This window comes from Schistocerca piceifrons, chromosome 1 (genome assembly GCF_021461385.2).
Source record: "Schistocerca piceifrons isolate TAMUIC-IGC-003096 chromosome 1, iqSchPice1.1, whole genome shotgun sequence".
NCBI lineage: Eukaryota > Metazoa > Arthropoda > Insecta > Orthoptera > Acrididae > Schistocerca > Schistocerca piceifrons.
In genome coordinates, this window is record NC_060138.1 from 344,025,554 (window position 1) to 344,053,443 (window position 27,890).

The 27,890-nt window shown below is 42.2% G+C and overlaps 1 protein-coding gene across 1 annotated transcript; it reads right to left on the reverse strand.

Annotated features, from left to right (window-relative positions):
• Positions 1-83: 83 nt before the first annotated feature.
• Positions 84-21,677, reverse strand: LOC124711335 (turripeptide Lol9.1). Its single transcript, XM_047241369.1, has 3 exons — positions 21,515-21,677; positions 5,548-5,697; positions 84-279 (listed from the first exon to the last, which is right to left on the reverse strand). The coding sequence occupies exons 1-3, from the start codon at positions 21,543-21,545 to the stop codon at positions 176-178; spliced, it is 285 nt and encodes a 94-aa protein (XP_047097325.1). The 5' UTR covers positions 21,546-21,677; the 3' UTR covers positions 84-175.
• Positions 21,678-27,890: the final 6,213 nt, after the last annotated feature.

Genomic DNA, 27,890 nt, shown 5'->3' on the forward strand with positions numbered 1-27,890 from the left:
GTCACATATGAAAGGATGAGGATAGTAAACATGTGGCACTAGTTATCAGAAATCACTTCTCTTTTTTATTACCATTTGGCACATGTACAATAAATGGATACGTTAAATTAAATGAATTGGCACTGTACAGAACAGACGAGCCCCGTGTTGTGAGACACGTGCGCGCTGGCAGACCTCAGCGCTTGCCGTACACCACGGGCACGGCATACTGGTACTGGGGAGGGGGGGCGTATCCGGTCACGGCGGGCACGCACACCCCGGCGTAGGCCAGCAGCAGACCTGCAAAGGAAACACAGCGCAGGGCCGCTCTTACTAGTCGTACAGCCTGTATTCTCAATGGCAAGGTGAAGCAAACAGGTTTACAGTGTATTAACAGATGCGCTATTTGATCAAATGTATCCAGACGCATATTAGTGGACAATATGGAGTGCGTCCATCCTTCGCCTATATCACGGCTTTAACTCTGCGGGGGATACTTCCAGCGAGGTGTCTGCATGTCTGTGGAGGAATGGCAGCCCATTCTTCCTCAAGACCCGAAACCAGAGAAGGTGATGTTGGACGCTGAGGTCTGGAGTGAAATCGGTATGCTAACTCTTCCCAAAGATGTTTCACTGGGTTCTCTGGAGAGGCCAGTCAACTTTAGGAATGTTATTCTGCACAAAACATTGCTTCAAAGATGATGCCTAATGATAGGGCGCGTTGTCATGCTGATACAATAATCGCCTCAGGAATGTGCCCCTGCCGTGCACAGTAACAGTGCTGTACAATGTCTTTGTGTCCTTCCGCATTTAGCGTTTTCTTAAGCCTAGTTTACACGAAGACACTAGGTTGCTGGCAACTGCGAGACTGATCACTTTCGGCGTGTTCCAACTTTGACGACACTAGTTGCATGAGTTTTGAGGTTGTGTGTGTTCGTAGAGTGTAGACAAACTGAAATATGCAGTGAGGAACAGAGAATAATGTTCGCTTTTTGGATATCTATGCTTTGCATAAGTGTTTGTGGGATTTTAGTGATGCTGATTACAAAAATAAGCAATATATTGCTGCTCCTGAGACCTTCACGTGCGATCAGAACACAGAAGGTTTGACAATATCTGAGCTGCAGGGCAAAATTTATTGGATTAGAAGCACATATACAATTGAATTAAGAAAAATTTAGAAGCACATATACAATTGAATTAAGAAAAATACAAGCAAATTTAATTCTAGCTGTGGAAATTCTCTCGTCTACAAGACTAATATCCCATCGTTCGAGTTGCCGACTTTTTTTTTTTTAAGGAATATTGTTGACAGGAAGGAAGGCTACACAAATCAAGAAGCTGCGTTCTTTATTCAATATTCATCTATTTAAAACGTCGCAGCAGTCCCTCCCATTCACATGTGTTTGAATTTTGAAATATTGCCACTGTACAGATCCATCTTCAAAAGAGTAGTTTGCAAACCACTCTCTTCTTAATGCGGCCTTTTCGAATAATTACTGCTGTTAACGTTAATAATTACTACTGTTAATGTTAATGATTATTGGTGTTAATGAGAAAGTGTCATCGCCAACTAAATCCGCATCTTATGGCATGCCGAGTGTTCGCGATTGTAATGCTCGCAATGTGATATGTAATTTCAGTTCTGGCAAAGTGCTTCATGCATTACAGTATCTTTATTCCTTATCGCAAAATTAACTCTATTTACAAGAAGCGTGAACAGCTCTGGTGACATTCTAAGATAATTTTAAGAACTTCTTGGGTCTTCCATTACAAATTATTTCAGCAAGAATGTTGAGCAACGGAGCTGACGTCTTTTCTTCGTTCAGTCACGAATCGAAACACGTTTCTTATTTTTTTCTTATGCAGCGATTCCACGCAACAGCTCTAACGCTATCGCAACTCGTGCGATGTGCAGCTGCCAAAACTTTCATTTCAGACACGACTCAGGAACCCACAAAACGACGAAACTGAAGTGTATACTGGTTTCGTCATGTCGACAGTCAAATATAAAACCATTTGCGTGCAACTCAATCCACACGAGTGGCGCAACCCAATGTCGTCGTGTAAACTAGGCTTTAAGCGCAATAAGGGATCACACCTTAGCCACGAAAACCGTCCCTATACTGTAACACCACCCCACCTGTACTTCACAGTTGTCAGTACATGTGACCTCCAAGTATTCAACAAACCATGAACCTTGCATTGAATTGCCACAGGCTATATAGTGATTTATCACTCCAAATCACTCGTTTCCAGTGATTCAGGGGTGTCGCTCTTTACACCACCTCCAGTGTAGTTTACCGAAACTGTATAGCTTATGAGAAGCTGTTCAACCGTTTTTTCCCATTCTTTGTCACCACCTACGCACAGTCGTTATGCTAGGTGTTCTGCTGGTAGCACTTTGGAAATCACAACTCACAAGTGATACTTTCTGCTGATTTCATGTGATTTTTTGCAAACCCCCTACCCCCCTACCCCCTCAATGGTCGATGGACGCTGTCCCGTCAGCACACGATGTCTGTCTGATCTAGATTCAGCTGTGGTTATTCCTTCACAATCCCACTTCACAAGCACATCACCAACGGTCGATTTGCAGCTTCAGAGGGATTGAAATGTCTCTGATAAATTCTTTATTCAGGTGACATCGAATGACTAGCGCATGTTCGAGATCACTGAGCTCTGCTGACCGTCCAATTCCGTTGCTACGGCTTCTCTACTGACAAAACAAAAGTCTCTGCCTCCTCCTGTAATGGCGGGTCCGTCTCTTGTGACGTCTAGTCACCAATTCTGTATTACAGACGAGCGTACGAGTACTTTTGATCAAACAGTGTATGCTCAAGTGCATGAATAATAAATGTGAATAAGTTATCTTCGTCACATAACAATCGCGTGCCATGCCTAAGTGTGCTCAGTACAGTCGTCAGTGTGTACATTTCGCGACCTATAGCCACAAAGCACACCTACACTCATGCTTATAAAAGGATAATTGCGGAACGTGGTGCCACACAGCGTGGCACTACACAAAACTGGCGCTAATAGCATAGGCACATAGGGAACACACACGAAACAGATCTGTAAGTCCGCACACACACACACACACACACACACACACACACACACACACACACACACATGTGCTACAAAACGCCACTGTTTCCTGCGCATGTACCCCGACATCATATGGGATATGATCACCGTGCACACGTACACAGGCTGCACAATGGGTTTACATACTCTGGATCAGGTGGTCCAGCAGCTTCTGGGGTATAGCCTCCCATTCTTGAACCAATGGCTGTCGGAACTCCTGAAGTGTCCTAGGGGTTTGAAGACGTGCAGCGATACGTCGACCCAGAGCATCCCAGACGTGCTCGATGAGGTTTAGGTCTGGAGAACAGGCAGGTCACTCCATTTGCCTGATATCTTCTGTTTCAAGGTACTCCTCCACGATGGCAGCTCGGTGGGACCGCGCGTTATCATCCATCAGGACGAAGGTGGGACCCACTGTACTCTTCAAAAGGCGGACATGCTGGTGCAAAATGTCGTCCCGATACACCAGACCTGTTACAGTTCCTCTGTCAAAGATATACAGGGGTGTACGTGCACCAATCATAATCCCACCCCACACTATCAAACCACGACCTCCATACAGGTCCCTTTCAAGGACATTAAGGGGTTGTTATCTGGTTCCTGGTTCACGCCAGATGAAAACCCGGTGAGATTCACTGCTCAGACTATACCTGGACTCGTCCGTGAACATAACCTGGGACCACTGTTCCAGTGACCATGTACTGTGTTCTTGACACCAGGCTTTACGGGTTCTTCTGTGACCAGCGGTCATTGGAATGCACCTTGCATGTCTCTGGGCGAATAAACCATCTCTCTTCAGTCGTCTGCAGACTTTGTGTCTGGAGACAACTGTTCCAGTGGCTGCAGTAAGGCTACCTGCAGTAATCCGTGGCCGTCTGCGGGCACTGATGGTGAGATATCGGTCTTCTTGTGGTGTTGTACACTGTTAACGTCCCGTACTGTAGCGCCTGGACACCTTTTATGTCTGCTGGAATCGTTGCCAGAATCATTAGGTCACACTTTGTGGCACACGGAGGGCCCATGCTACGACCTGCTGTGTTTGACCTGCCTCCAGTCGCCCTAGTATTCTACCCATCATAATGTCATCAGTATGTATTCTTTGAGCCATTTTCAACACAATCACCATTAGTACGTCTGAAAACGTCTGAACACTTACTCGCTGCACCGTACTCTAACATGCACCAACACAGCTCTGGGTATGTGGACTGCTGCCAGCGCCACCGTGCGACGACCGCAGGCCAAATGCACCGCTTGGTCATACCTCGAGGTGATTTAAACACGCAAACCACCCACCAGAGCGTTCTTTCGCCATGTATCAGCATTATCCTTAATTTATGAGCGCAAATCGCCCACCAGAGCGTTGTTCACCCAGTATCAGCATAATCTTAATTTATGAGCATTAGTGTAGCACAGCTGTTCACGGCTCCGTGGCGTGTCTAGAAATGTCATCTAATATTATTTCCAACTTGCATCATCTTGTGCATGATAACTTTTCTCGGTAATGGCTAAGTCCTACTTCTTATCCCAATTGCCTCTACCGGCTGATATTTGTCAAATGAGCACAAATATTTTCTAGGAGCTGATTCCCGCTGCGAAACAGAAAATGGTCAACCGTAACGCAATAATATAGGTAACAAAATCCCTTCCACATAAGTGTATCGACGCAAGCTCTTTAAAGAATATATAATGCTGACAAACTCGATGGCGGACTGAACCTGTATTCCAATTTAGAACTCGAATCCAGCTCTTTGAGTTTCGTGGTTTAGGGTGTTAAGGAATTCGCTATCCACTCACGACTCACAATCCTCCTTCTCAGTTTCTGTTCTATTAAAAAATCTCTCCTGCTTTCCAAAATCTACAGAATTTCTCCTGCATATCTTAACCCAATGACAAACATTGAAGGCACAAATAGAGCCGTCCTCCCCATGGGCTTTTGCCGAATAAAGGGCTCAAATGATTGACAATATAGTCTTGTAAAACGTGAATGTATTCCACCGGATTCTCCCTGGATCAATCTACAACCACTTCTCCTATTCCGCCTGTAATCAATTTGCCACTTGTGCTGTGGGAACAATGTGCTTTGGACACAAGTGATTGTTATCCGCTTTCCAAGTAGACAGCCATACTTGTCTGAACAGAGTACCTTTGACTGGGTCCGGCTGCAGCATGAGGTTCCAAAAAGTCATTGCTCACTGGCATAAACCGGAGATGAACACCATTCCTTTTTCTTGATGAGATATGACGGCTTGTTTTCTTGCAGAATCGCAGTGGATCTAGTTATTGCAGGCAAGTATCATTCGCAATTTATACGAGAAAATCACTCACTACAGCGACGGAAGTAGTGAGCCCTCAGGATCGGCGTCAGATGACAAGTCCGAGCATAAAAGAAGGGCCGGGCATAATGGTAATTACCGTGAGCCACATTTGGAGGTGGCTGCACAGGAGGGGACGACATGTGGGCAGCAGGTGTTGGACTTACCCGGTAAATCGCACTGTGCGCAGCGCAGCTCACACTCGTTGAGGTACGTGACGCCATTGTTGCCGCACACGGGTTGTTGTCCCTGAGAACAGGCGCAGCCGACACCGCAATGTACGCTGCCCAGTTGCGCATGAGCGCAAGCCACCAAAGCTGCAACATTGGATCAAGAGGCCGTGATTAAGACTATGGACAGGCATTTGAGCCGATACGGACAGAAGGAAGATCAGGATTCAACGTCTCGTCTTGAGCACATAACGAAAACTTACCACTGACAGTTGTGATGTAATCAAGCTGAGGCATTTTCTGATTTCTTCAGTACCGACGGGTATCCGTAATTTCATTACATAGTACAAAAATCGTGTAAAACTACACCCAGTAAAATTCATTACTTCATGCATAACTATTTATATCTTATGTGTTTGGAACAAATTTTGAAGTTTTAACACAAAAATCCGTAAAGTTAAATCTAACAGGTTTAGCTAAATATTTCTGACCTAATGTCTTTCATAACGTACACCTCTTTGCTTCAAATGTTATCTTTGTACTTCGTCTTTGTATATTTTCCAGGAAGTTGTGGGGTAGTGGAGGCAAGTCGTGTTTTGTGATGCAGTAGAAAGCAGACATTGTAGGAACTGAGAGACAAAGAAAACGAATGAATGCTACATTATGTTATACCAATTTCTGAAGAGTCAAAATACAGATATTGAAATGTATAGATATTTACTTCATTCGTTGTTATTGACACGTCAGGCGTTCAGAATTCTAGCATATGTGGATGCTTTCTGTACAAACCAGACCAGCGGACATTATCATGCCTCTATGAAAAGACAGCGAAGACAACTTCAAGACCATTAGCTAAGCAAAATTTTGTACGTATTTTAGAAAAGTGAATATACCCTTCAGTGCAACTCCACTCAGAATGATGCCAAACGTCCGTTCCATGGACGTCATTGTGTACACTGTACTGATTCGGTATATTACACAACCCACACCCATATATAGTAATCAGATGAAGACGAATGACAACAGTGGTCGGCACGTTCGTACATCATTTTTCAAGACGACAAGATCTACAATCCAAAATAATTTTAATAGAAATTGAAACCGAGCGTGAAAGCCAGTTAACAATGTACACTTCATTTTTACATGTCGTCACGAGTGGACACGTAATCTAGCGCTCTTGGAACTGAGTGAACAGAAGGAAAATGTGGTCCAAGTAGGCTTAGGCTGTTATCCGTACAGTTGACTAATTTCAACTGTGGATCATTTTCAAGCAGTTATTTATTTTAAGCTTTACGCTTCATTTCACATTCTTATTCATCGCTGGTACATGTGGACGGGTATACATCGCATTTCTGTGCGTAGGTGGCACAAAACAAACATGTGTGCATGATTACGTCCATTGACAGAGTAAAGGTTAACTCAACTAATGTTAACGAAACCTGGGGGGATAAGAGGGCCAGAGAACATTAAAAATCTCGAGCGGCATGCATGTGCTGTGGTTTAGATTGTTTTTGTAGGGCAGTACGACGTGGTTCGTCAGCTCGATAAGCCACAGAAATGTTATATCAAATAGTTCGCCACGTTTTCTCTTGCGCCACTGTGTTGTGTTGTTATAGGCAAATTTGTCTCTAAAAACAACTATAAAATATGTTGGTAACCGCATGTTTAATTGTCGTATTAAGATTTCCTTCCGTTTCATTTAGGGTTATGAGATGTCATACAAACCTATGGCCCATAAGTAACTGAAGGATGTACCCATAGTCCCAGAGCGAGTTATGTAGTAGGTGATCCAAGTAAGCTAAACATCTCTAAAACTTCATAAACGTACACTACAAAATGATATTAAAGAAAGAAAGAAAGATTAGCGTTTGATGAGCTTTTGATATTGAGTTCACGAGAGAGGGAGAGAGAAAGTGACAGAGAGAGAGAGAGAGAGAGAGAGAGAGAAGCTGAGCAACTGGCTCATCACAATACGCCAGTCGCTAGTAGTGTACATTCGGCAACCGTGTTATTGTGGGTTACTTAGTGTATCTCTGCCACTCCTCACCCTTTTCCTGTTCTAGTCGCGAATGGTCCGCGCAAGAAACGATTGTTGGTAAGCTTCTGTGTAGGCTTGAATCTATTAGCTTCATTACCTTTTCGCGAGATTCCCGTACGGGGACCCAAGATATTGGCTGATTCTTCTCGAAACGTTTCGGTGCTTACTAAATGAACCTGTAACGAAAAGTGCTGCTTTTCTTTTGAGTTTCTCTTTCTTCTCTATCCCATCTGGTACGGATGCCAGACTGACAAACAATTTTGACGTATTGGCCGAACGAGGGTTTTGCAACTTACTTTCAGCTGTTTTCTGTTTGCTAGGGTTTCTTCAGTCCAGTCACACGACTGGTTTAATACTCGGAACGCTCGTAATTTTTTCACTAGTCAGTGGTACGGAAGTGTTTCCAACTGTGTCTGGCGGTCAAGAAACACGGTACCAGTCTGGGCGCCAGTATCTACTGCTTTCTGGATCTCGTGGATGAACAGAACGAGCTGGGTTTCATACGGTAGTTGTTTGCACAAGTGAAATTTAAGTGTAGTATCTACATAGTGTAAGTGCTACATTTGCTTCAGTTTACTGAAAAAATGGTGATTTCGAAAAGTCATGATAACAGAATATTGGTACACACGGCTACTCATGGAAACACAGAATAGCCTATCGGATGAAACATTCAAAAGTTCTATACATATGGATTAATATTTCACTGGTCATGTGTTGTGGGAGTTCAGTTTGAGTAAAATAGATCTATGATCATACTTCCCTGTAAACTCGCGATATCTCATGTTGTTATAAACTGCTACTATTCTCAAACACTCGAATACTATTGCAGTTTGTAATGTTGTACTTCGTATCGTTCGCATATGAACAGTGGTTTTGCCGAATCGTACAGAGGTACCAATGGCTGTCAGCTACTTCGCACACCGATAAACGTATGTACTTGTTCGCTTCTTGATTAAATCCGACGCCTTACAGAAGGGGTCAATAGATCTAACAGAACTGCAATATCTCATCTTTGTACAGTGACGCCTCGGGCATGGATGTGTGTGATGTCCTTAGGTTAGTTAGGTTTAAGGAGTTCTAAGTTGTAGGGGACTGATTACCTCAGAAGTCCCATAGTGCTCAGAGCCATTTGAAGCATTTTTTTGTAAAGTGACTCACAGCAGTCAAATATTATATTCCCGAGGATAGAGAGACTTTCTTAAACCTCGAGATTTTAGAACGCATTGAAAAGGCCTGTAAATCGATACATTTTTGTTCAGGAAACAATGGAAGTTATATATTTATTTAAGTAATTTCCTTTACGACCCGTCTTCAAAAAATAATTTTATTTTAATAAATAAATATGAAGCGTATTGCTTCATTGTTCCCATATAAGGTTTTGCTATGAGAGATTCAGCTGTTACCTGTGTTGTTAGGTAATTGAAAACACAAGTCTTGTCTCCTAGGAGATATCTAACATTCAAAGCATACAACTTGACGCAATTGTAGAGAAATGCACAACACCCAAAATATCGCTTCTTTCTTTGTAAGTGAACGTGGAAGAGGTTTAATAAGACCTCTGAGTAATTATTTCTACGTCTCAGAATAGGACTACGATCTGATTATATTTTACACGAAACGTTGATGAATGATTTGCTATTTGCATATTGCCTTCTGCCCACACTTCTTTACATTGGAGCTACTTTTTAGGCTTAACCACAAACGTACACACACGTAGGTAACACATTGTTCATATGACTGAGAGCAATATGGACACCCCACTGCGTGACGTATGTTTCGTATTTGTTAATAGATTTTTGGTATTTTGCGCCATATACCCTGCCTCTTCTTTCTTAACGTTTGTTTATTCCCATATTTCATTCTGATCAGCATTCTGTCTTCGGTCTTTGACTTTGATCCAAAATCCGGTTTTAACTTCTTGCATGGCGAGAATATATTATTTTGTTTTTCAAAATGTGCGCGTCTAACTGCGTATGATACGCCAATCGTAACCGGCACGTCTCAACATGTTAACATACAACGTTTAAGAGGTTTTATTTGTAATGCACTTTCAAATGACGCTAACAATTCCATTCGACAAATAGTTGCTATTATAGAAATTAAATAGAGACGTGGTTATGTTGCTGCATTACAGTTCCACTGATTCTGACAGTTATGGTATTTATGTAATTTATGATCCTGGTATTTGTTTCGGACGGTATGCGGAACTTAATCGGAGCCACGCCGGTTTACCTTGTTGTCCACTAGCTGACAAGGATCTACAGACTGTAAGAGCAGGCAGTTAGCGGCTGATGATCCGAATAGAGGAAGGTTAGCTGGAAATATTTCAAGGTTAAGGCGCTGCTTTCAATAGCAGCTTATAGTTACTCGCCCTCAACACCTGCCACGGAGACAACCATTGATGTGTCTTCAGATATAACGACCCACGTGGTATCATTTAGGAGCAGGAGAAGCAGGAGTTACGCAATACCTACAGATGTCTGAAGCGTGGAAGCGTCACACAGTCCAAGGGGGAAATATCACATTTATATGCAGAATCAAAACGCCAATATGTGCGAACTTATTTGTGTCCAAGAAACTGAGAAAGTATTCTGATACCACAGAACTATGCTGCTCTCCTTATCGCCGTAATAATCAAGAAAATTAGACGATCGAGATGCCACACCACGGAACTGACTAATTCTGAATGCTAATAAGAAAGTTTGTGTTTCAGGTGCCATTAATACAGAGGCACTACATTTTTTGTGATAAAACGAGCATAGAAAAGCAGCACTAATACTTGAACTAGCTGAAATGCAGTCAACAAAACACACGTATCATAAGTTTTCCATTTTTGAAAAAGAATAATGAAATTAAATTTAAGAACAAAATTTCTCATTATTGACTTCTGTTTCTTACGTACAGGGTGTTTCAAAAATGACCGGTATATTTGAAACGGCAATAAAAACTAAACGAGCAGCGATAGAAATACACCGTTTGTTGCAATATGCTTGGGACAAAAGTACATTTTCAGGCGGACAAACTTTCGAAATTACAGTAGTTACAATTTTCAACAACAGATGGCGCTGCAAGTGATGTGAAAGATATAGAAGACAACGCAGTCTGTGGGTGCGCCATTCTGTACGTCGTCTTTCTGCTGTAAGCGTGTGCTGTTCACAACGTGCAAGTGTGCTGTAGACAACATGGTTTATTCCTTAGAACAGAGGATTTTTCTGGTGTTGGAATTCCACCGCCTAGAACACAGTGTTGTTGCAACAAGACGAAGTTTTCAACGGAGGTTTAATGTAACCAAAGGACCGAAAAGCGATACAATAAAGGATTTGTTTGAAAAATTTCAACGGACTGGGAACGTGACGGATGAACGTGCTGGAAAGGTAGGGAGACCGCGTACGGCAACCACAGAGTGCAACGCGTAGCTAGTGCAGCAGGTGATCCAACAGCGGCCTTGGGTTTCCGTTCGCCGTGTTGCAGCTGCGGTCCAAATTACGCCAACGTCCACGTATCGTCTCATGCGCCAGAGTTTACACCTCTATCCATACAAAATTCAAACGCGGCAACCCCTCAGCGCCGCTACCATTGCTGCACGAGAGACACTCGCTAACGATATAGTGCACAAGATTGATGACGGCGATATGCATGTGGGCAGCATTTGGTTTACTGACGAAGCTTATTTTTACCTGGACGGCTTCGTCAATAAACAGTACTAGCGCATATGGGGAACCGAAAAGCCCCATGTTGCAGTCCCATCGTCCCTGCATCCTCAAAAAGTACTGGTCTGGGCCGCCATTTCTTCCAAAGGAATCATTGGCCCATTTTTCAGATCCGAAACGATTACTGCATCACGCTATCTGGACATTCTTCGTGAATTTGTGGCGGTACAAACTGCCTTAGACGACACTGCGAACACCTCGTGGTTTATGCAAGATGGTGCCCGGCCACATCGCACGGCCGACGTCTTTAATTTCCTGAATGAATATTTCGATGATCGTGTGATTGCTTTGGGCTATCCGAAACATACAGGAGGCGGCGTGGATTGGCCTCCCTATTCGCCAGCCATGAACCCCTGTGACTTCTTTCTGTGGGGACACTTGAAAGACTAGGTGTACCGCCAGAATCCAGAAACAATTGAACAGCTGAAGCAGTACATCTCATCTGTATGTGAAGCCATTCCGCCAGACACGTTGTCAAAGGTTTCGGGTAATTTCATTCAGAGACTACGCCATATTATTGCTACGCATGGTGGGTATGTGGAAAATATCGTACTATAGAGTTTCCCAGACCGCAGCGCCATCTGTTGTTGAAAATTGTAACTACTGTAATTTCGAAAGTTTGTCTGCCTGAAAATGTACTGTTGTCCCAAGCATATTGCAACAAACGGTATATTTCTATCGCTGCTCGTTTAGTTTTTATTGCCGTTTCAAATATAACGGTCATTTTTGAAACACCCTGTAATTACATTCTTGCGGTTAGGTGTCGCTAAATTTACTGTAGAAGTTCCTGCGCCGTTGAGGAAGAAGAAATGGGACCATTAAGAATAGATCTTTTTAATTTACAAATGGTAAATATAGCTGATCTTTCAGATGAAGTATGGCATAGCATACATCAGACATGGTCTTTTCTTTTTTCGATACCCTTTTACCATTCTTCCGCTTAAGTGAAAGAATTTTTTGTAGCTGTTTGAAACGGATGAGCATCAGACACTTTGACCTACTGCATTTGGAGCTCTTACTCATCTGCACTCAAAGTTTCCGCAGCATCTTTAAAATCAAAGAAATTCTATGCAATGGAATTACACGGAACAGGTTCATAGCTTAAGCTGACTCAACAATCTGTCTTGCAGAACAAAGATATTGGCGCATGGCATTTGATACTGCAGAAGAAAGCACTAATTGGCACATATACCAAGCGCCATCTATTGGTAAATATTTGAAACAATGATTTGACACTAGGAACAAATCTAAGGACATGTAACGGAGTGACAAGAACACAATAGCACAGAAAACGTGGTTTGTGAAGAAGTGGCTCTTAGAACGTTTGACTTTTCCACCCTTCAATTGTTGTCTCTGGCCGTCGAGAATGCTACCAAGCCTTCTGCAACAGTGTAATCAGCTATTATAAAAACACGAGAGATTAGAGCTCAATTTCAGCTGGAACAGGAATTTTTACAGTATTTCCATGTAACGCAACTGACAGTTTTAACTGAAGAAAGAGGATTCGATAGTTGAACATCCCATCGTCGACGTCTTTGAAGACAGAGAAAATGGGTAACGATCTTCTCAAACGAACCCCCCCCCCACCTCCCCACCTCCCCACCCCCCCCCCCAGAATTTGTCTTCAGCGATTAAGCAAACTAAAAAACACCTAAATATCTTTAGCTGGACCGGAATGTGAACCTGTTGTCTCCCCGAATATGAATCCAATGTATTACCACTCAGCCGTCTCGCTGGTTAGTACTGATCGAAATCACGAGTAGGAGTCTCGTTCCGTCAAGGATTTTTCGCAGCCCAGATGAAAGTAGCGTATGGCACAGGAGTTCCGCACGTCCTAGTGACACGTAATGAAATGTAGGTATTCTGAGACGATGTGATGTGACTTCAACTCTCTAAAGCAATGCGAAATCAGCAATATACTTTTATTCCTTCATGTTCACGTGGAAGTGAAGCGTGATTAGCGCACTGAATTAACAAAACCAATATCTAGCGTTCTTCCGCTAGTAGTACGACTATCTCCACATAGGGCTGTGAAATCTTTTGAAAATTTGAACATTTTTGGAAGGAACTATCAACAGCCATCAAGTAATATATAAAATGCATGTTTGACTATCAGCCGCTTTTATTTTAAACCCGAATATCGACCAATGTCATGGACCATCTTCACGGATACGGGTTAAAATGATTTAAGTCACAGTTTTATATTTGTCATTACTTAAATAATGTGTGGAGCATGTCATGAATATCAATATACGACACAGGACTTTTAGAAGCAAACATACTAATAAGTGTACACAAAGCAGTACTGAAGAGAAGGTGAGGACTATAGGTATTACAATGTAATAGTTTTAGTCCTGATCTTCTCTTCAATACTACTCTGTGTATACTTGTTGCGTTTGCTTCTAAAAGTGTAAAAATTAATTTTCTACACCCAAAACTTCTAAAAATACACAATTACTAAACTAGTTGTTTGGTTACTTTCCCGTGAAGATTATCGTTTTTTAGACACCAGCTTTTTGTGCACCCCTTCGCCCTCATGCACATATGTCACATATATTCACGCATATTCAATTTTACACATATTTAAAACTTTTCACACCAGCCTGCATTGTGCTGACGTGTTCCAGCACAGCCTGAAATCAATGGTGTCATTAATAACATGTTTAATTTCTTTGCAATAGTTTTGCATTTTCCACTTCCGTTGAATCTGACCGACAGAATTCGGTTTCATCTGAAGCAGGCTGACAGGTTGACAACGACAACTTATCATCGTTTCGACAAAAAAGATTGCGATTAGCAACTATCTGATTTTCCACTGATTTACACTAAGTAACTCCAGAGAAAACGTTAAATGTACTGTTGTTAGGACTATCAGGTGTCCCGCCTCAACCGGACATGTCCAACGTTTTACGGTCGTGTCCTGTCGGATATACAAGAGCTCTGCCTGTCCGGCTTTTGTTAGGCTTTTCAGCGATGAGTAAAGCACACACAACTACGGCCCTTTGCAAGCTAATGACGCACGCGGGAGAAATAAGTAAAGGATGAATAAGAGGACTCATCATAAGGATGTACAGACAAACCAACCGGTATTATTCTTATGTCCTGCATCCTGTGTTTCTCTTCGTAGAACGAGCGAGCCTAACACACAACGTCCACAACCACGCTACGCGCGGAGCAAGCGAGGCATAAAGGAATGTACCCATCAATCGATGCCATCTCGCCCCGCCACATCCCGCTAGCAGTTTGCTCCATGCGTGATAACCTTGTGTCGTTCCTACTCGTGTACAGACGAGCAACTGCGAACGATAATTAGTCTGCGCCGTACCTTCCCTATTCCAATACTGATTATTCATAAGTCCAATTGAAATAACCAAAGTTATTGAATATTTATTCGTTTTCTGTCGCAGTAAAATACGTTATCGTTTATTATGTATAATGAAGAACTTTTATTTTTTGGTAAAATTATCTTAGCAATAATACTGTGCAATTGAGAAGGCTGAGCACTTAGTTGCTACCGTAACTGCCAAATCAGAAGGCTGTTTACTGATTGTTTTCTTAGTTCATGCTCGTTTAAATTTGATCTTTCAAAAACCTAACTGCAACGATTGAAAATATCAAAGGAATAGTCCTGTGCTTAAGATAAAATGTCCAGAAAAATACAACGCCGAGTCCAGCTTCTCTTCTTTTGGACCTGGCAACTCTATATGCGGTATCAGTAAGGTATTCAGCCGTGTGGTATGATCTTTGGCCGAGAAATATGTTGACAAAATTAGTGGATAGCTGGAGAGCTGAATCTCGCGTTTCGGTTGACGGTGCATACTTTTAAAGTGTTCCAATTCAACCAAACGAAGGAAATCAGTTCCAATATTACCCCTCTCCCATAGGGGTAATATTCTAATGGTATTGTTGAACAAATAATGAGTCATGTATAATTTGTTGAAACTGTCCCAGTCGTTCCCGAATTTTCTGTCACATATTTCCGCGCCAACCTTCAGCCATTGGGTTGCTACAAGTGTCTCACTGTCACAGTAATTCTGTCCAGGTAGCAATTGATAAGTCTGGTAGATTTTCCTTCAGGCCCCACAGAGATATGCTGATACGTCATGGTCTTTGCGCCGCCCACCCCGCACATCTTCCCTCCAACCCCTACGTGTAACAGCTCATTGGGACTGTTTACCGACGCCGGAAACTATTGATGTGATACTAACATCTATAGTTATTCAATATTTTTATATGTCATGAGTTCATTCCGTCTTATGGTGTATTTTTCCCTGTGAATATACTTGAGAAAAGGACTTACTGTTTTTCTGTAATACGAGGGCCGCGTGGGATTAGCCAAGCGGTCTAGGGCGCTGCAGTCATGGACTGTGCGGCTGGTCCCAGCGGAGGTTCGAGTCCTCCCTCGGGCATGGGTGTGTGTGTTTGACCTTAGGATAATTTAGGTTAAGTAGTGTGTAAGCTTACGGACTGATGACCTTAGCAGTTAAGTCCCATAAGATTTCACACACATTTGAACATTTTTTTTTTTTTTGTAATACGAGGGTTGGAACTTTGATATTGGCAACTACTTATTTACAGCTGATACAAAATAGATACGTGTTTCAAAGTTTTGCGACTTTCAAAGTAGTCACCAGCATTGTGTATAACCCGTTGCCAGCGATGTGGAAGTCGTAGAATAGTCTTAGCAGTGCCATTTGTGTTGACAGTTCGAGCGGCGCGGCCTATTGCCCGACGAATTTGTAGCAGTTCTGAAGCGAGTGCCGTGAAGTGTCTCCTTCAGTTTAGAAATCGTGTTGAACTCGCGATGGCTTTAGTCAGGGGAGTGCAGTAGGTGGTACAGCACTCAGCAGCCCCATCAGTCAAACAAATCAGTAACAGTTTGCACTGTACGTGCTTGAGCATTGTCCTGCAAAATGATGGTCAGGTCCTGCAGAAAGTGTCATTACTTCTGTCTCTACGCAGTTCATTTTTGGAACGCAACCTACGACCAGCTTAGAGACAGAAGTGATGACACTTTCTGCATGATCTGACCATCATTTTGCAAGACAATGCTCAAGCACGTACAGTGCAAGCTGTTACTGATTTGTTTGACTGATGGGGCTGCTAAGTGCTGTACCACCTACTGCACTCCCCTGACTTAAACCCTCTTGAGTTCAACTCGATTTCTAAACTGAAGGAAACACTTCATGGCATTCGCTTCAGAACTGCTACAAATTCGTCGGCCAATAGACCGCGCCGCTCGAACTGTCAACACAATTGGCACTGCTAAGAGTACCCTACGACTTTCACATCGTTGGCAACGGGTTGTACACTATGTTGGTGACTACTTTGAAGGGCAATAAAACTTTTAAAGACATATCTATTTTGTACGAGCTGCAAATTAATAGTTGCCGCTATTAAAGTTGCAACTCTCGTATGTGACAACATTGACATCTTCCACGTGAAGAGCATCGAATGAAAAGGATACAGACAATAAGCACGATTTATTATCCGTGTAGACAATGCTTAAAGAAGACAATATAAACCCTATTAATTTTTATTCGTCCGATTACAGAGAAGATATTGAACCCCTTTCGAGTACTGCCGCCGATTCCTAGGTTCCAATTTGAGAGGTCTGTAATAAGTGTAATAATTGTTCAATTGTGTAACAATATAATAATACAATATTAATTTTTTACTGTTGAAACAGTGTTTTATTTATAGTAGAATTGTTGTTTCCTGCAGTTACCGACAGTTTCCCCCCCATGAACCATGGACCTTCCCGTTGATGGGGAGGCTTGCGTGCCTCAGCGATACAGATGGCCGTACCGTAGGTGCCACCACAACGGAGGGGTATCTGTTGAGAGGCCTGAAGAGGGGCAGCAGCCTTTTCAATAGTTGCAGGGGCAACAGTCTGGATGATTGACTGATCTGGCCTTGTAACCCTAACGAAAACGGCCTTGCTGTGCTGGTACTGCGAACGGCTGAAAGCAAGGGGAAACTGCAGCTGTAATTTTTCCCGAGGGCATGCAGCTTTACTGTATGGTTAAATCATGATGGCGTCCTCTTGGGTAAAATATTCCGGAGGTAAAATAGTCCCCCATTCGGATCTCCGGGCGGGGACTACTCAAGAGGACGTCGTTATCAGGAGAAAGAAAACTCGCGTTCTGCGGATCGGAGCGTGGAATGTCAGATCACTTAATTGGGCAGGTACGTTAGAAAACTTAAAAAGGGAAATGGATAGGTTAAAGTTAGATATAGTGGGAATTAGTGGAGTTCGGAGACAGGAGGAACAAGACTTTTGGTCAGCTGAATACAGTGTTATACATACAAAATCAAATAGGGGTAATGCAGGAGTAGGTTTAATAATGAATAAAAAAATAGGAGTGCGGGTAAGCTACTACAAACAGCATAGTGAACGCATTATTGTGGCCAAGATAGACACGAAGCCCACATCTACTACAATAGTAGAAGTTTATATGCCAACTAGCTCTGCAGATGATGAAGAAACTGATGAAATGTATGATGAGATAAAAGAAATTACTCAGGTAGTGAAGGGAGACGAAAATTTAATAGCCATGCGTGACTGGAATTCGATAGTAGGAATGGGAGAGAAGGGAACGTAGTAGGTGAATATGGATTGGGGGAAAGAAATGAAAGAGGAAGCCGTCTGGTAGAATTTTGCACAGAGCATAACTTAATCATAGCTAACACTTGGTTCAAGAATCATAAAAGAAGGTTGTACACATGGAAGAATCCTGGAGATACTAGAAGGTACCAGATAGATTATATAATGGTAAGACAGAGATTTAGAAACCAGGTTTTAAATTGTAAGACATTTCCAGGGGCAGATGTGAACTCTGACCACAATCTATTGGTTATGAGCTGTAGATTAAAACTGAAGAAACTGCAAAAAGGTGGGAATTTAAGGAGATGGGATCTGGACAAACTGAGTAAACCAGAGGTTGTACACAGTTTCAGGGAGAGCATAAGGGAACAATTGTCACAAATGGGGGAAAGAAATACAGTAGAAGAAGAATGGGTAGCTCTGAGGGATGAAGTAGTGAAGGCAGCAGAGGATCAAGTAGGTAAAAAGACGAGGGCTAGTAGAAATCCTTGGGTAACGGAAGAAATATTGAATTTAATTGATGAAAGGAGAAAATATAAAAATCCAGTAAATGAAGCAGGCAAAAAGGAATACAAACGTCTCAAAAATGACATCGACAGGAAGTGCAAAATGGCTAAGCAGGGATGGCTAGAGGACAAATGTAAGGATGTGGAGGCTTATATCACTAGGGGTAAGATAGATACTGCCTATAGGAAAATTAAAGAGACCTTTGGAGAAAAGAGAACCACTTTTATGAATATCAAGAGCTCAGATGGAAACCCAGTTCTAAGCAAAGAAGGGAAAGCAGAAAGGTGGAAGGAGTATATAGAGGGTCTATACAAGGGCGACGTACTTGAGGACAATATTCTGGAAATGGAAGAGAATGTACATGAAGACGAAATGGGAGATATGATACTGCGGGAAGAGTTTGACAGAGCAGTGAAAGACCTGAGTCGAAACAAGGCCCCGGGAGTAGACAACATTCCATTAGAACTACTGACGGCCTTGGGAGAGCCAGTCCTGACAAAACTCTACGATCTGGTGAGCAAGACGTATGAGACAGGCGAAATACCCTCAGACGTAAAGTAGAATATAATAATTCCAATCCCAAAGAAAGCAGGTGTTGACAGATGTGAAAATTACCGAACAATCAGTTTAATAAGCCACAGCCGCAAAATACTAACGCGAATTCTTTACAGACGAATGGATAAACTAGTAGAATAATTCCAATCCCAAAGAAAGCAGGTGTTGACAGATGTGAAAATTACCGAACTATCAGTTTAATAAGCCACAGCCGCAAAATACTAACGCGAATTCTCTACAGACGAATGGATAAACTAGTAGAAGCCGACCTCGGGGAAGATCAGTTTGGATTCCGTAGAAATATTGGAACACGTGAGGCAATACTGACCTTACAACTTATCTTAGAAGAAAGATTAAGGAAAGACAAACCTACGTTTCTAGCATTTGTAGACTTAGAGAAAGCTTTTGACAATGTTGACTGAAATACTCTCTTTCAAATTCTAAAGGTGGCAGGGGTAAAATACAGGGAGCGAGAGGCTATTTACAATTTGTACAGAAACCAGATGGCAGTTATAAGAGTCGAAAATCATGAAAGGGAAGCAGCTGTTGGGAAGGGAGTGAGACAGGGTTGTAGCCTCTCCCCGATGTTATTCAATCTGTATATTGAGCAAGCAGTAAAGGAAACAAAAGAAAAATTCGGAGTAGGTATTAAAATCCATGGAGAAGAAATAAAAAGTTTGAGGTTCGCCGATGGCATTGTAATTCTGTCAGAGACAGCAAAGGACTTGGAAGAGCAGTTGAATGGAATGGACAGTGTCTTGAAAGTAGGATATAAGATGAACATCAACAAAAGCAAAACGAGGATAATGGAATGTAGTCGGATTAAGTCGGGTGATGCTGAGGGAATTAGATTGGGAAATGAGACACTTAAAAGTAGTAAAGGAGTCTTGCTATTTGGGGAGCAAAATAACTGTCGATTGTCGAAGTAGAGAGGATATAAAATGTAGACTGGCAATGGCAAGGAAGGCGTTTCTGAAGAAGAGAAATTTGTTAACATCGAGTATAGATTTAAGTGTCAGGAAGTCATTTCTGAAAGTATTTGTATGGAGTGTAGCCATGTATGGAAGTGAAACATGGACGATAAATAGTTTGGACAAGAAGAGAAGAGAAGCTTTCGAAATATGGTGCTACAGAAGAATGCTGAAGATTAGATGGGTAGATCACATAACTAATGAGTAGGTATTGAATAGAATTGGGGAGAAGAGGAGTTTGTGGCACAACTTGACAAGAAGGAGGGACCGGTTGGTAGGACATGTTCTGAGGCATCAAGGGATCACAAAGTTAGCATTGGAGGGCAGTGTGGAGGGTAAAAATCGTAGAGGGAGACCAAGAGATGAATACACTAAGCAGATTCAGAAGGACGTAGGTTGCTGGGAGATAAAGAAGCTTGCACAGGATAGAGTAGCATGGAGAGCTGCATCAAACTAGTCTCAGGACTGAAGACCACAACAACAACAACAACAACAACCGACAGTTTTATTAGTTACGATCTTACACTATTGTTGTCCGCCATTACGTTCGGTACAACTATTTTTGGTAATTACGGCTCTTCTAATCCAGATACTATTGAGGATATTTATTCATTTTATGTATTTATGAAAGTAGCAAAGCATCTCCGTCATTGTTTTCACATTATGATGCAAATTTTCCCGTACTGGGCCACCACTAATGTCGAGTATGTTATTTTTCACGTAGGTGCCACTACAGAGACAGGTGTAACTAAATATGCTTCACGCAATTAAAATTAACCAATGTGTTATAAATAAATATATATACAGAACCCTAAAGTTTCAAACTCTGAGACGAAAACAGATCATTTTCATATGTTGTTTCTGCTTTGCTGTGTAACAACGTATCAGTACGTTAACGTAACTTCAGCAAAAGGAAATACAGTAATTATAATCAATTTTTTAGCACACTGAAGTGTTGGGTGTAATAAGCCTGCTAACATTTTTTCAGGTTAAACGAGTGCCAGAAGATGTGTGGTAAAAATAATTAATCAGTATCAGTTTTACAAGACGTTACAATTACGTTACATACATTTCAATTTTCATATTAAGGCTGTGTCATGTATATACAAAATTTTGGTTGGCAATGCTCCATGCATTCCTGAGTTATGCTTTTACATCACTCCCTTTTGATACCCATCCGCACCCCCATAGGAGATACGTAGTTACTCCAACAGTGTTTCTTTCGAGATAGTAAACGGTATATGTACCAAATTTGGTCGAAATCGGTAAAGTGCTTTAGGAGGAGATGTGGAACGTACACACAATGTACAATAACTTTTATAAATGTGTTAATAGATAGACAGTATAGGTGTAGATATGGGTATAGATGGTTTTCTAAACGTAAACCACGACGAGGAAGGCTAATGGGTATCTGCCCACGGACTACGCCTGTTCTGATAATTAGTAGAGGTTCTACAAATTACACCTGAAATCTAAGGCAGCAAAAATATTTTCACGTAATCCAGTACTAAAATAAATAGAAATTGAAAAGGGCACTCTAACTTTTAACAATAATGAAATGAAAGATGAAACTCACCGACGAGGAGAATTGCGACCACAGTATTCATCTTGCTGTGTGTTGTGTGTTGCTGTACGGCACACTCTGCCCAGACGGTGTACTAAAGCGTCTTTTATAAGGCTGTGAGACACTTAGCATGGGCGCACGGGGTGCGTCGTTAAGATTATGACGGCTAATGACAGGGCGTCCCGGCGGCACGCACGCTTGTCGCTGCCGGCTCTTCTACTACGGATTTTCCGAGTAGATTCCGCTACAGATAACTCCCATCCTTCTGCCACGATTCCTTCGACAGTCTGCGAGAATTTCTTGCGGAGTGATATATCAACGGAATGGTAGGCACTATTGTGACATTGGCACTACTGACATGTTACGTCAAGCGAGTTACTAATTCTGTTTCATAACCTATCAACACTAATGCTAACGGAAAATACGGAATCTCGATTCCGAGCGGGAAGACGTGCCGGTCCCCGGCACGAATCAGCCCGGCTGATTAGTCTCGAGGTCCGGTGTGCCGGCCAGTCTGTGGATGGCTTTTAAGGCGGTTTTTCATCTGCCTCGGCGAATACGGACTGGTTCCCCTTATTCCGCCTCAGTTACACTATGTCGGCGATTGGAGAGCAAACACTGTCTCCACGTACGCGTGCACCATAATTACTCTACCACGCAAACATTGGGGCTACACCTACACTCGTCTGGTGTGAGACGTTCCCGAGGGGGGGGGGGGGGGGGTGGAGGGGGGGGTGGACTGCTGTAGCTTGCGTGAGGTTGTCTACTGAGGGCTGACCTGCCCGTATAAAAGGAGGCAATGAGTATTATTTTGTCGGTAGAGAAGCAGTAACAGCAGAATGGGTCTGACAGGAAAGGTCAGAGACCTCTAATGTGGACTGGTCAGTGGCTGCCGCATAGGTAACAAATCAATCACGGACATTTCAAATATTCTAAGGCTGCTCAAGTCGACTGTTGTTGATGTGATTTTTGAAGTGGAAACGTGAAGGGGGGTTGTAAAACCGCATAAATCAGTGGAAGGGATGACTCATTTATTCCAAAGTGCTGACACCAGAACAGATAGCACAATGGTTGCGATTATTAAATGTAATGGGGTACAGTGGACACTGGATGGCTCAAAACGAGTTAATTCGAATGATGAATCACGCGATACCCTATGGCGATCCAATGGAATGATATGGGTTTGGCTAATTCCTGTTGATCGTTACCAGCCATTATATGTAGTGCCAACAGTGAGTTACGTAGGTGGTGGTGTTACGGTGTGCGGACACGTTTCGTGGTTAAGGTGTGGTCCCCTTACTGCGCTTAGTAAAACTTAAAGTGCGAAAGAATACGAACACATTTTACAGCGTCGGTTGCATAATACAGAAGAGGAACAGTTAGAAGACGATGATTGTATCAGCATGACAATGCAGCATGTCTTGAAGCTACAACTGTGGGGCAATGGTTTGTACACAGTAACATTCTTGAAAGCGAAGGTCTTGCCCAGGGTCTCAAATGAACCCAGTGGAACACCTTTTGGATAAATTAGGACACTAACTTCTCTCAAGACCCCTTCGTCCAACACCTCTACCTTCTCTTGCTTCTGCTCTTGAGGAAAACTTGGCTGTCATTCCTCTTTAGACATCAGGCACTCTCACTGAACTTGTCATCGGTGAAGCTCAATCCGTCATAAATGCGAAGGGAGCTGACACAGCAAATTATTGTCCACTAATACATGGCCGGATACTTCTGGTGCGATACCCAGCAGAGAGAAAATAAAAATATGGCTGCGGTAGAAGAACGTGGGATGAGGAACAGTATATTCGTAGTACAAAAGCGAACTGAAAAATAGATCAAATGATTACATCAAACGAGAAGAATATCATCTTGTACTATGCAATGTCGAGAGCAATTTATCATTTACATCTCACTAGACAATGGCATACTGAGTTCCATCTTCGACGGTCTAGTCCGGGTTAGGCACAGTCTTCGGAGGAGAACACAGGACAGATCACACATATTAAATTTCATGTCTACTCTTGGGGTGGAGCCCTCAATGAAGGAAGGGAGGAAATTTAGACTTCAACATTTTCTCGGCGACGAGGTCATTAGAGACGGATTAAAAAAATATGGGGAAGGAAATCGGCCGCGTCCTTATCAAAGGAATCGTCCAGGCATTTGCGTAGAGCGATTTAGAGAAATCTGGAAAATCTAAACCAGCCGGGGATTTGAATCGTCGTCCTGTCATGAAACCTTTTATGCTTGATTTACCGATAACCCAACTAACAAAGCACGCTAATCTAGCTGACATAGAACAAAAAGAAAAGAAAAAATAAGTTTTCATTCTGAATCCGCCATATGACCCGTATAGTATCCTAAGAGCCAAATGCTGCTTATCAAAAGCCAAAAGTTGTAAACTTTATTTTTACTGCTTGATATCTTACTGTATCCTCTTCAAATATATTGCCTGTATACTAATGAACAAGACACAAAATTTTACACAATATTACAACGTTCTTAGGCAGATGGTAGTTGCCTGCTCTGTATCTACCGAGCAAGATGACGGTACAGTTAAGATCCTGGACTAGTATTAGCCAGGCACAGGTTTCAAGTTTCCGTCTACGAATGCTGATTTATGTTTTCCGCGGTATCCTGAATGTCTGACCAATGACAGGTTGTGTCTCTATTTCTCGTACGACTTTTTGCCTCACCGCTGTTCAGTTACGAATGCTCTTGCAGTTTCCAAAATGTCCTAATTTAGTTCTCACGGGGTAATGAATAAAAAATAGCCAGAAGTGGCCGTATACTGGGGGATCATTATCGGGGAAACATATGTTTTGTTTTATTGTTGTTGTTGAGTAAACTGGTTTCCTGTTCTTTAACTTTCTCACGTTTCTGTGTCGAATGTGAACCTCAACAATGCAAGTGATGCGATTACCTAAACGTTATCTGAACAGTCGCCAAATACATCAGAAACTGTGTAACTGTATCATAATTAACTTTTACCAAAAATAATTAGAAACCCTAAAACTATACTAGCAAAACTATACCGCGAAATTCTGTATTGTGCAGTGCAGTGAACAGTGATAAAACGTGTGAATCACAGTACCTGACCTGCCGCTGGAACGCACAGAACTAAGAGTAAAATTTTACGTATAATTACAAATTAAATTTTGAAAAAAAGTCTAAAACGGTTCTGTGAAAATAACCTATATACGTATGCAAATTGACTAAATAAAATTCCGAACACTAAAAGGTATACACGCGAATGTAACACTACACTGAAAGGGAATGTCTGCGTAAGAAATGAGATCTGAACAGAACTTTAACGAAACTGACCCTGAAGATAATTTTGAACCACAATGTTTAATTGTGACTGATCTTACTGTTTCCTGTCAGATGCTGAAATGACCCTAACAATTTTTGCACGACTTACGTTGTGGCAACGGAAATTTGCTACTGCTCGAAAGCGATGAATATTAAAATACAGTGCCATAGCAAACCAGTTAAGAAAAACTTTGCCAAGGACAATGCAAGACAAAACAGCTACGCTAAGCACATCAGGCTTTTTTCAGTGACTGTTCCTCTCAGTGCGTTGACGCAACACACGATTAGAAAGTGACCTTTCGTAAGGAGACGGTGGTAGAAACTAAATCTATTGATGTCGAAGACACAAGCATTCAAAAACTTTATTGTGAATTGTGAGACTCAATCCTTAATAATTACAACAATCTTCAAAAAATTCATGTCTTATTGAAAAATATGTTAATCTGCTGTATAATACGTTAATGAAATAGTAAAGGAGTGGTAAAACTGTAATTTTGAGTCCAAGCTACGTGAGCAGATAACTTTGATTAATCACGTGTCGAAAATAAAATTGGCTGACCCTGATCAATAAAGAAAAATCGTGTTAAAACTTAGTCTTTCTGAAAGTCATGGCAAATTACGTACCAGTATGAAAAGCAGCGACAATATTACCTGAATATCTTCAGACTTCTCAAATCAGCCTTTACATAATCATGTTTCCAAAAAACAACATCCTCTGTGTTTACGTTTCTGTGTTATGCTAGTTGTTTCCAGACTGCTCAGCAGCATAACACACGCCCTACTCTCTATCCGTCTGCAACTTTACGAGACGCCTTTACGGAAAGTAGCAGTCTATCTTTTCCTTACATTGCTGATATACCAATCCGTAGTTTTCATTGTTTTGTTTTAATTATCACTGAATGCTACACTGACAACGATAATGCTACTGACAACCAAATATCACACTGTTTGTACTCAAGCCCTGTGTAGTGTAACATATCTAGAATTGAAGACTTTTGTTTGAAAAATATCCAGCGTTCAGATATGAAGTACACTACTGGCCATTAAAATTGCTACACCACGAAGATGATGTGCTACAAACGCGAAATTTAATCAACAGGAAGAAGATGCAGTGATATGCGAATGATTAGCTTTTCAGAGCATTCACACAAGGTGGTGACACCTACAATGTGCTGACATAACGAAAGTTTCCAACCGATTTCTCATACACTAACAGCAGTTGACTGGCGTTGCCTGGTGAAACGTCGTTGTGATGCCTCGTGTAAGGAGGAGAAATGCGTACCATCACGTTTCCGACTTTGATAAAGGTCGGATTGTAGCCTATCGCGATTGCGGTTTATCGTATCGCGACATCGCTGCTCGCGTTGGTCGAGATCCAATGACTGTTAGCAGAATATGGAATCGGTGGGTTCACGAGGGTAATACGGAACGCCGTGCTGGATCACAACGGCCTCGTATCACTAGCAGTCGAGATGACAGACATCTTCTCCGCACGGCTGTAACGGAACATGCAGCCACGTCTCGATCAATGAGTCAACAGATGGGGACTTTTGTAAGACAACAACCATCTGCACGAACAGTTCGACGACGTTCGCCGCAGCGTGGACTATCAGCTCGGAGACCATGGCTGGGGTTACCCTTGACGCTGCATCACAGACAGTAGCGCCTGCGATAGTGTACTCAACGACGAACCTGGGTGCACGAAAGGCAAAACGTCATTTATTCGGATGAATCCAGGTTCTGTTTACAGCATCATGATGGTCGTATCCGTGTTTGCTGACATCGCGGTGAACGCACATTGGAAGCGTGTAATCGTCATCGCCATACTGGCGTATCACCCACGTGATGGAATGGGGTGCCATTGGTTACACGTCTCGGTCACCTCTTGTTCGCACTGACGGCACTTTGAACAGTGGGTTTCAGATGTGTTACGATCCGTGGCTGTACCCTCCATTCGATCCCTGCGAAACCCTACATTTCAGCAGGATAATGCACGACCGCATGTTGTAGGTCCTGTACGGGCCTTTCTGGATACAGAAAATGTTCGACTGCTGGCCTGGCCAGCACATTCTCCAGATCTCTCACCAATTGAAAACGTCTGGTCAATGGTGGCCGAGCAACTGGCTCGTCACAATACGCCAGTCACTACTCTTGATGAACTGTGGTATGGTGGTGAAGTTGCATGGGTATCTGTACCTGTACACGCCATACAAGCTCTGCTTGACTCAATGCCCAGGCGTATGAAGGCCGCTATTACGCCCAGAAGTGGTTGTTCTGGATACTGATTTCTCAGGATCTATGCACCCAAATTGCGTGAAAATGTTATCACGTGTCAGTTCTAGTATAATATATTTGTCGAATGAATACCCGTTTATCATCTGCATTTCTTCTTGGTGTAGCAATTTTAATGACCAGTAGTGTATAATACGTTGAATAGAAAGAGAGCTCATATCAGTTCCATGGAATACCAAAAATTGGCTACAGATCTTACACACTCACTCTTCCAGTGAGCAGCTTAACAACTGATTATCTTTTCGTTTTATGAACGTTGCGAAAATATACAAACAACAATTGGGACAACACAGAATATATTCACCCATGGAAGCAAGCAGATGAGCAATCTTTGACTTTACCACTTCACCCTCAATGTTCTCTTCTAGTTAGAAAAAAAGAACACCCAAAGTCATGTTTTAGGGCGTCTGTAAGTAACTTTATTAATCGAGAACTGTCATTATCTATAGTAATTTTGTTTCTCGTTCAAAAGCAGCCAATCGAAATGCTGTGATAAAAAAAACAACAAACAGATTAAACGCTATGCAAGAGTGAGTGATGCCATACGCCCCCCCTCTCCCTACACACACACACACACACACACACACACACACACACGCACACACACACACACACACACACACACACACACACACACACAGTCGAAAAACTAGTTAGAATGTTTCCAAAACTTCTTGGCCAATCCAGGTCACTTTTTTTCCGCAAATACAACAGTTCTTCTACTTCTTTTTTATCAGCCGTTTGTGTGCGTTTTCACTCCCCCCTTTCTCCCCGTCGCTTCTATCTT

Excerpts from the sequence above, each read along its gene's own strand:
- LOC124711335 (XM_047241369.1), bottom strand. The coding sequence starts at position 21,545 with ATGAATACTGTGGTCGCAATTCTCCTCGTCG. Across the intron at positions 5,698-21,514 it reads GGTCGCAATTCTCCTCGTCG|CTTTGGTGGCTTGCGCTCAT; the intron begins GTGAGTTTCATC and ends CCAATGTTGCAG. Across the intron at positions 280-5,547 it reads CGCACAGTGCGATTTACCGG|GTCTGCTGCTGGCCTACGCC; the intron begins GTAAGTCCAACA and ends TTTCCTTTGCAG.